Source organism: Wasmannia auropunctata, unplaced genomic scaffold, assembly GCF_000956235.1.
Source record: "Wasmannia auropunctata unplaced genomic scaffold, wasmannia.A_1.0 LD336052.1, whole genome shotgun sequence".
NCBI lineage: Eukaryota > Metazoa > Arthropoda > Insecta > Hymenoptera > Formicidae > Wasmannia > Wasmannia auropunctata.
Genome location: NW_012026838.1, coordinates 824,217 through 834,767, shown reverse-complemented (window position 1 = coordinate 834,767; position 10,551 = coordinate 824,217). Strand labels below are relative to the sequence as shown.

Genomic DNA, 10,551 nt, shown 5'->3' with positions numbered 1-10,551 from the left:
GTCCCGGTGACGACGACGGTCGCGATCGCGATCACGACCACGACCACTCACGCGCTCACGCGAGCTCGCACGCACGTATTCACGCACGTGTACACGCACGGGAGAGAAAGAGAGAAAAGAGAAAGAGAGAGAGAGAGAGAAAGAGTGAAAAAGAGCGCCAGGAACAGCCGCTGATGCCGCGATGAGGCTAGGCCCGATTATCCTGTCGTGGGTCACGGCCACGGCCGGCTGGCTGGGCCCGTCGAGCGGAATCACGGCGACGGCGATGGCGACGTCGCGCACCTCGCGCTCCCGGGACTACGAGCTCTCGACGGAGTTCTTCCTGGTGCCGTCCGAGATCGGGCACGGCCTGGCGAGCGTGGCGAGCGTCATCAGCGTGCCGGCGCCGAATCGGACCATCACCGTCTTCAGGACGCCGCCGGGCGTCAGGAAGAGCCAGGAGGTGGACATGCGACCGACCCCGAAGTCCTTGCTGAAGCAACGACCCTGGGCCCTGCCGCTCGCCGCGCTCAGCGCCGCGGCGATGCTCCTCATGGCCGGCTTCGAGGTCTTCGTATTGTTCAAGGTAGGCCCGGGGTTACTTAACAATTAATGCATATATTATCTCTCTGTTCGCTCGTTGTTTTTTTTTTTGCATTATTTTTTGATGAAAAAAAGAGGACTACATCCCAGGGCGGACGATAAATAACGAGCTCTTGTCTCTTTTCTTCTCTTTGTATTGTGAACATTTCCCAAAATATTTCTATGCTATGATGGATTATGAGTATATGGAGATTTCATGCGGCGGAATGTGATACAATCTATAATATTATGTATCTTCATAATTAGGCTTTGTAACACGAGATCTCTTGATTTATTGATCGCTTGAGAATGCGATATTAATCTTTTCTTAATTATTTGTCGAGCCATCAGATTATATCTGTTTTAAACGCGCAAGTCCCATCTTTCAATTTATTCCGTCTCATTTAGTTCAGTTTATATTCCACACATTCGCCGTATAATTATGCTACCTGTCTGCTGCGCGTGTACTTACTTGTTTTTTTTATAATCATTATCAGAATTTATTTTAGATTTAATTTTTATTCAAGAGTGTAATAAATATTATTATCCGTTCGCTCGCTCTCGCGACGTCTCAATTTCACTTTTCCGCGGACGAAAAATGTGCGTGCGAGGCGATGCTGAGGAGGAAACTGGTCCCGCGGGTGAAATGAAACGCGTAAACGTCGGGCCAGGACTTGTCACTCGGATCGCGCAATTGCGGGATTAATAGAGCTCGGAAAGGAACTCGTCTATCGCGCGTCGGCCGGCCTCTCCCCGCCGACCCACTATTAATCGTTTTCGTTTCGACAAGCTCCAGTAACCGGCACCGAGGGAATTTCGCCGAGACCTAGGCCCAGTTTACGCTCACGTCAGACCGGCCCCGGTTTTCTCCCGGTCGCACCCTCCGACACGCTCCATTAAGCACTCTCGGCGAGAAAGACCAAGCTATAGCCAACACTGTCGGATTTAATTGGTATCGGAAATTCGAAATTTTAATCCAAGAGAAAGTAAATCGAAAACGATTGAATAAACAAAAATTAAAGTTTGATTAATATGATATATATATAGTAACTCACAAAATTCAGTAAGCGTTCTGAAAATTTCGCGAAAATTTACTTAAAAGTTTAGCATTTTTATTTTACAAGTATATTCTCAGACGCACGTATATCCAAAATCAGGACATAAGACGTCTTATGTCCTAATTTTGGACATACATATATGCTGTCTGGATTATTCCTTTTCTCTTTCTCTTTCTTTCTCTCTCGATAATACAAAAATTTCTTTATGACAACATGTGGTTGTTTTCATTTTTTCTATTCATTTATTATGTATAAAGAAAAAGTATAGAATTGCAATAATAAAAGTAGTGAAAAGTATGAAAAATAATCTATTAATTTGTAAATAAAAAGCGAGTCGGTGAGAGAAGAAGGATATCGGTTATTTTAATTGGAGAAATTAACATCGGCTCCACGTGAGCTCACTTCAAGTTTAATCCGCGCATAATTATGACGCGCGAGCGGTTACGGTCCACTCCGCGCGATTCGCATTTCGCGTCTCGATTCTCTTTACGGAATTAATAGCGTGAGAGCGCGATATATGAAGATCGGTACTTCCAGGACTCTTGAAAATGCACTCTTGTATCTTACAGAGTAGTACGTACGCGTCAAACCACCCGAGCGTACCAAACGACTCGATGAAAGTGCATTTTGTACTTTAAATGTAAACGTATAGTGCGACGTCTAGCACGACAAAGTACAACTTTAAAACAGCGGCCACAAGTTTAGAATCAATTAGTTAGAATGTCAACATCTCGATATTATAACGCTACAGATATAACAGACTGTCGAGACAGCAAAATGAGAAATACTAATGCTAATGACTTAGCGATTCAAATGTCTCGGTTCCGGTATTAACAATAAGTTGGAGTACTACCGCATATCATGCCGGTTTCATCCGGCCACTTAATGTCACTTAAATACTAAAACTTAAAATATTTTGATGTAAAATTTAAAAGTTTTTGAAATCTTTTTTCATTTTTAAGATTGTAAAAACATATTTTTAAAATATTTTATATTTATAAAATTGATGAATTTATCAAGAGTTTGTCTCGAAAATTGAGCGGTTCGTATAGAAATTCTAAGTTAAAAAAACTAAAATCAGAAGACTCAATAAATTAAAAATCTTTTCCGAATATAAAAAAAGATGTTTGTATGTATCTTTAAAAGAGCAAAAATAAAATAATGTATATGCAGCATGCGCACTGTCAAAAAGATTTTCTTCGCGTCTCTCATATTAATTTGAATTTTGTTCAAAGAGCTAATGTGATAAACATAAAATTATAAAGATTATCTTTTGAATTGCAAAATGATTTTTTATCACACTAAGAAAACTTTTTAATGGCAAACCTTTTAACATCCTAGGCTAGAGCAACGGCACCGAATAGACGACACTTGTTTCTGGGCCAGGCGTTGCTTCTGGGCCTCTTCCTCTTGGCGGGTCTCTCGGCCGCAGCCTCGCTCAGCCAAAATCCGCTGTCCTGCGCCGCTTTCCGGTTGGTAGGTCTCCCCGCCGCCCTCGTGTTCGCCGCTCTGCTGGTCAAATGCGTTTTCCTGCTCTCGTTGAACAGCGGCGTGTACCTGCCGGCACCCTATCAGGTGAGCGATCATATACAGAGTGTTCCAGAATCATGAACGATTCGTCGATTAAATTTAGCATTCGTTCAATTTTGTATCTTACAAATTTGCTATCGCAGTTTCTAATAATAAGCAACGCAGACTCGATGATATCTCAGATTTATATTTCTCGTGTTATAAGTAATTATTTCGACAGACTATCGTTTCGAAGCCTATCAAAATAGCCAGCACGGAGAGTCGAAAGTTAAAAAGATATCGAGGAATCTATATCGGTCGAAGGAGTGGCGAAATGATTTCAGAACGGAAGACGAGCACCGGTAAGATGCCACACGCGCTAATCAAAGTAGGCGAGATGCGCAAGAATGTAAATTGTAACGTTATTTTATTCGTCTCCTCCCGCAGTCCCGGAGAAATTGCGCGCAATGGAGCGACGCGACGCGATCTCCGTCGATTTTTCCGGCGTGTCCGCACCGATCCGGATATTCCGATTCATCTCGCATGGTCATTTGTACGTCGCGAACGGGTCCCGGATCCTTCCATCACCCTTCTCCCCCTTTTCCCTACGTTGCGTCATCATACCGTACGCGCGACGATTAATTACAGACGCGCGCGCGCGCGAAAAACTACGGAGGCAATTATCGCGGCGGTGTGTTGGTGCGCGCGTTGAATGACAGGCGTGGCAGGACGTGCGCTTCTCGCCCTGCGGAGCTGGCCTCCTCCCCATAGGATAAACATCCATTTTTCACGTTCGACGTGCTCCCGCCTACTCCCCGGCGCCTCGAACTCGGTGGATCGCTTTTACAAGGTGGAGAACTCTTCGAAAAACGCACGCGCGCGCGCGCGCGCAAGAACGAAATCGGAACGGTATATGCTCCGCGCTGACAAGATGCACCGTCCGGTAAAATGTAATTACATTCGCGTAATTAAGAAACGCTGCCGTTGAAATGTTTGATTAGAGGAAAGTGGTGGCTGGCCGATACGCGCGAGTGACATTAATAGGATTTTAACGATGTAATTATAGCCCTTGCGTCTGTGTGTAATCTTCTGTCCTTAAGGCGGGGAATATACAAGAGCGGAGATTAAATTTCCCGAGAACGAGGAACACACGTGTATTATACCTGCGTTGAAAGTTGGAAATTTTTCACGCGCGTATATGTCCCCCTCGAGTAGACCTATATTCTATTTCTCATACGTCACGCGCGTTTGACGTCACACGCGTTTAAAAGAATGCACGCCGGCGGTGCCGATGTCACCGCAGGCCGTTCACCTTTAATTAAAGGCGATCGACCAGGGGTAGACGGCCGCGTGAATCTTATAGAGGGGAAGTGTAATCGTGCGAGGGCCTTTCTTGTCTCGGTTCTCGATGCTGCAGGCGCTGGTGCTGGTGTTCGCGGTGTTGGTGCAGGTGGCCATTGTCGGGCAATGGTTTTACGGCGAACCACCTGCGGTGATCCAGGTGCAGCAGCAGCAGCAGCAGCAGCAGCAGCAAGCGACGGGCCAAAGCTCGCCGGCGTCCACCACCTCCTGCAGGACCCCGCTCGGACAGATAGTGGCTTCCCTCGGGTAAACTTTCGCGCGGATATATATAAAACTCTCTTCTCCAATTCCCCGAGGGGCAAGTCGAATCGATCATGACCATCTATCTTCGCGTGAGAACCGTGAGAACGCGTATTATTCGCATTACTTACTAGTTATACCTTCCGCTATTATTCTGCAACTTTTTGCCTTTATAATGCCCTTCGTACTTCGAGCGAATTGAATTTATCGAAGTTAATTATTATTTTCAAGATATTATTATTAGCATCCGCGCGATGCAGCGCCATGATTTTTTTCCAACTGTCATTCGCTATGTATAATAGGTAAATGAAATTCGTTTCCTCTCCACGGTCGTCTCCGCGTGAATTTCAGGTATCCCGGAGCACTGTTAGTGGCAGTGGCGTGTTTAGCGGTCCGTGCGCGGGGCGTCCGGGACAATAATCGGGAAGCGGCCTTCATCGGTCTGGCGGTCGGCCTCTCGCTACCGATCTGGATCTCCAGCGGGATCGGCACGCTCGCGGCCGGCAACGAGGGCGACCGGGAGGCCTGGCTGGCCTACGGCCTGCTCGCCACGTCGCTCTTCGTCTTCCTCACGATGTTTCTGCCGAAGGGACGCCAGCTAGCCGCCCTGGGTCGCGAGGGACCGGCCGCGGTCATACGCGATCGCGACGACGCTCTCAGCTCCCTCCCCGGCAGCGGCTACTCGCCCTCCTTCTTCCACTTCAAGCCCGCGGAGGCGTCCCTGAAGAGGAAGATGCATTACCACAGTGCCGGTAGGTCTCGTCGAGTCTTTTCATTTCAAATAAACACGGATAACGAGAATGAAGCCGTTCATAATAATGATACGTTCAACAGAAGATGCGCAACAATATTATCGCGGCGATCTCTCTCTCTCTCTCTCTCTCTCTCTCTCTCTCTCTCTCTCTTGCTCATCCGAATATCCAAGTTTCTCTCACCGCGCACGCACGTTTCGCGATTACGCTTCTCGGAGCTGCAGCGCGCAACGTTCCGATTCGTTTGCTCGATACCCGCAGGGATAAATCTTCAGGTCATCGCGCGGTAGCCGCTAAAAGTGCGGACAACGTAATCGCGCGCCGAATAACGGAAATGCGGTCACGACCGGCGGGATCGGCGGCGCGTGAAACGTGAATAAATGGGTAAGCGAGAAAGTAAATAAACGGAACGCGTATTTTCATCGCGCAAAAAAAAAAATAGAGCAGCAATTCCCCACGATCGATAACGCGAAAACGCGATTCGTGATAGCGATAATTGCGCGCGTGCAGAAAACGCATTGTGTGTGCGTGCGCTACTTAAGAAATTGAGTTGCAGACAGATATCGCTTAAATCTGATCGAAGATCCGGATGTCCCTTTAAATAACGTAACCGTCAGCCACGGGATAGAGACGGTGGGCTTAAATCGAGCGTGATTAACTATGGTAATCGGCTAAGACGGCGGTCCCTAGAGTATACATGGTAATGGCATCGTAATTCGCGTAATCCTCTTTCCCCTGCCGCCCCCTTCGCCCTTCCACGAGATTATCGTAACGTGGAAACTTCTAATTATAGATCGAGTCGCACTGGTCTCGTCCGGGATACCTGGATGCAGCGCCTGCAGGCACGGAGGAAGTCCCATATACTCGGACGGTAAGCCCGTTATTATTTATTTTCAGAAATCAGTCGACCGATTATTATTACGTGCCGTATGCAAAACTATCCTGTTGCCGTGGCGTAACGTATCGCGGCGCAAAGGCCCCGTCATATAGGTGCCCCGCGAGACGCATTGCATTTTCACCAGTTACGGTATGTATGTCGTCGGTGTCCTTCGCGTCACGCAACGGCGCGGGAAGGTCTGTGACGGAACACCGATAAAAGTGACATCGACCCGAATGTAATTAGCATAACGATCTTGATTCTTTCACGTTCCGGCGGAACATGCGTGTCCCAACGTGATTAAGAAATTATATTTTCGGTAAATGCTGAGCTAAGATCAAACAAGGATATTTTAGAGGGGATTACTTTAAATTCTCATAAGAAAGTATGCGATAGAATTATTATAAAATACTAAAAAATGACTTGTATAATAAAGTCAGAGAAATTTCTCGGATTAACCATAAGAGTTTCGAAATAGCGCGCAGTGTTACTTTCGCGTGACGAAATATGATTCTGATGATATAAATTTCTAATGATATTTATAGTATATATAAAGTATAAATTAAACTTTCGAGTCTCATGTATATTTCCTTATCATAATTAATACTTGCAGATATATGATATAGATTAGGTTTGAAAACCTGGTTTCTAAATCACCAACTATGTAGTTGTTACCAATATACGTTTTATATTTCAGTTATATTATATCCATGATCTTGAAATTTTACATATTCAGTAACTAGAAAACTTTAAAAATAATTAAACTAGGTATACTTCCATTGAAAAAAAATCTGACGACGTGAAAGGATTAAATTTTATTATAAATTATAATCTTCGCGTGAGGACATCTCATTTCAAAAGAATCTGACGTTGGCAGGCGCAAAATATGTCGTTCTGCGCTTTTTTCCGCTCATTTTTTTTATCTTCGGTTGAGAGAAGTCGGCTTAAACATGCACCACCGCCGAGAGTATTCGCTGTACGTCGCGCGTATCGTCCGCAGAATCTCGACACTTCCTGTCCTGCCCGCGCATTTCCTGGCCCGAAACTTTTCCTTCGTCACGCTAACGCCCTCGGCGACCTTCACCTCGAGGTGCGAACGAACGAAAGGGAGGAAAAGCGACGGGAGGGAGGGGTCGCGCGGCGGCGGAGAAAAGAGAGGGAGAAAGTCTGCGGCGGAGGTCAGTCGCTCCTCGCTTCACGATGTTGGATACGCCGTGGTAGGGGGAATAAATCCCGTTAGATTGTGGACCATGCCCTCGTGAAACGACGAGGCCAATCGCGGTGACAAAAAAATCCGGCGCTAAAGCGAAATGATCGCGACGCGGATCGCGCGCGCGTTTTCCTCGCTCGCGGCCGATATCTCGCGGGGACGTACTGTGTATACAGCGCGTGGCTTTTCCTCGTCTTTCCTCCGTCCGCGAATCCGAGTTTCCAGGTATATTTCCCTTTGGAGAGAACAACAACATTAGCGGGAGTTTCACACTTTCTAGAGACACATAATGGAAAAGCACGCGCGCGCGTGTACGAGTTTCTAGATCCTATTCAGGTCTATTCGAAGGGAACGCGCTATTGTAACGAGGTCACGTCCGTTACTCAACCCGTGTTATAGGTGCGAGCCAGGGGCAAATAATAAGAAAAAAAAAAGAAAAGCAGGAGATGAGAAAGAAAAAGTCTCCCGTCGATGCACATCATCGGCGAATCACACGAGATCATTTCTCAAACGCGCGCGAACTCCTCGTACAACACGACCGAGACGTACGTATAGATCATAGCGCTGGATCGTAAATCACAGCTGGATGACTTTCACCCACGCGCGATACGCATTTACGTTAAAGACCCCGGCGCGTGTCCATTCAGCGAGGAACGACGTAGCACACTTTGTAAAACGAGTGTACGTCAACGGTCGGTCGCGGCCGTTAAGCCGTGATGCGATCCTCCACGTCGGATCTGCGAGAAATCGAGAAACACGCCACTTTCGCCCGGAGGATTCGACAACGGCCCTGTTCTTCTCTCATAAGAGCGAGCAATTTCTCGCGGACGTTACTCCGTTCCCGAGTAGGTTGCACGCACGTCTCCCGACGAAAATTTCTTTACGTTCTTCTTGCGGGGCTCGATCATTATTACGAGCAAGGCGTGAAATATGCAAGAGATTACGAGAGAGGCGAAGGTCGCTAGCCTCCTCGTCGAGACCGGGTACGCCAAGCTGGTTCACGACCCTCATTACGCGAGGCACGACATCTCGCTGACAGAAGCTTCCTTTATCATTAGCCCGTAGCGCGTAGCACAACAAACGCGAACACGAAGAAAATATCCTGGTAAAAATAGCAATGAAACTCTTTTTTTTTCATTCCGGAATATATCGACATTATGACGGGATATCAAATATATATATTTTTAATATATGTACGTTTTATATTGTAACGAAAAGATTGTTGTACGTAGTTATTCGAATATTATTTTGATGTGCAATTTATAAAACAATCAGATTTCACTAAAGCGAAAAAGAATTCTTACAATTAACATGAAAATTAGGATAATATAGCAATTTTAACAAAACTGATTACAATGTATAAGCATACATATTACAACTTTTTATGGCTACAGTCTTTTATATGTAGCACAGTTAAAAATATTTGTATAATATGCACTTTTGCTAATCAGAAATATATATATAATTGATTGTCAGCTATTGTTACATTTATAATTAATATTAACATATTATATATTAATTGTTATCGTCATGTTACATATTAATAGTCATTGCTTAATAATAAATATTATAATGTCGTTATATTCCACAAAATATTACAAAAAAAAAAATCATTTTCATACATCTTTCTATCGTATACATCTTTCCACGGTCACGTGGAAAGAATGCAACATCAATCGAAAAATTCAATGTAAAAAAGAAATATAGTATCCGCAACTTTATTGCATTTCTTTCAGAAGATTATCTTTAATTTTTCATAAGAAATTATGTTAAAAGTGTAAGGAAAATACAGTTTAATTACACTTTACAGATTAGACTACACATGTCGAGGCAAAGACGAACTCGCGTAATCGCTTTGTAAACGACAGCTGTGAACGGCGGGACCTACTTTAAGACCGGTGATTTTAAATTACAGTCGCGCTTAACGCGTGCGGCGTAACGAGGACTCCGTCCCGGTTATGCACAACGCGATTTCGATTCCTGCGTATATCTCAATAGGCACCGTAATTTATTTATTATCGCGAGGCGAAAATGATAGCCACGCTAGATAGATGTAGACACGCGGCACACGGAAAGTTACGACCGGATATGCGGTCTCTCCGATCGATACTCGAATAATAAAGCGTTTCCGGTGGACGTAAACGCGAGGCGATGCATGCCGTATAGGGGCGGTTCGCTCCAGTTTTCCGAAACTCTCATTCTCGATTTTCTCTTCTACAAATTAATTACTCGGCAGTTAAGCATTATCGGAGGAAAAACGCGAGCACGTATATATACATGTATCTCTACACCTGTTTCCAGATGTACACGGACCGATGGAGACGTTCGTTTTGCCACCCGGTATGTACTTGAGGCCGGAGGACGCCGGGAATCTCTACACGACCTTGTCGGCCAATCCCAACGTGTTCTTCCAAAGGGCTGCTCATCCCGGAATGATGTATTGAATCGAAACTTATCGTCGAACGTCCAAGACTCGTATATGATACGCGTGTCGCGTCCTCGGAGATTAGACTACGGACAAGCGCGATTGTTGATCTCTCGTTATTGTAAATAATCATCGTTATCAGGATCTTGGTGAACGACTCTACATATGTATCTTCTCTGTAACTCGGACGATCATCGCGGGAGTGTATCCCGCGCCAGATACGCGTACGCGATCAATTCGCTGCAGATCGCCGCGAGCAATAAATGAGCCTGCGTGCCGCGAATCACCGATGCGAGAGACTCGAACTGGCAGTGTATGTACTATACGTGCCTCCAGAATAATGCAATAAATGTTACGACACTTTTTTTTTTAATACGAGAAACATCATTTTTCCCCGCTCATCTTCGATGCCTGCGGATGAATCTCTCCCGACGACACGCTTGGAGAACATTCCCGCCAACTGTCTCTTTAATGATAAATGATTAATCGAAAAATAAAGATCATTGTTTAATGATACTGCGATTATACAAGCGACAGAATTTTTAACTTTTAAAAAA

At 45.3% G+C, this 10,551-nt stretch overlaps 1 protein-coding gene across 1 annotated transcript; it reads left to right on the top strand.

Annotated features, from left to right (window-relative positions):
- Nucleotides 1-181: 181 nt before the first annotated feature.
- Nucleotides 182-10,319, top strand: LOC105451401. Its single transcript, XM_011691821.1, has 6 exons — nt 182-565; nt 2,961-3,194; nt 4,546-4,736; nt 5,082-5,482; nt 6,276-6,353; nt 9,871-10,319. Exons 1-6 carry the CDS (start codon nt 182-184, stop codon nt 10,011-10,013), a joined length of 1,431 nt encoding a protein of 476 aa, XP_011690123.1. The 3' UTR covers nt 10,014-10,319.
- The last annotated feature ends 232 nt before the right edge of the window (nt 10,320-10,551 follow it).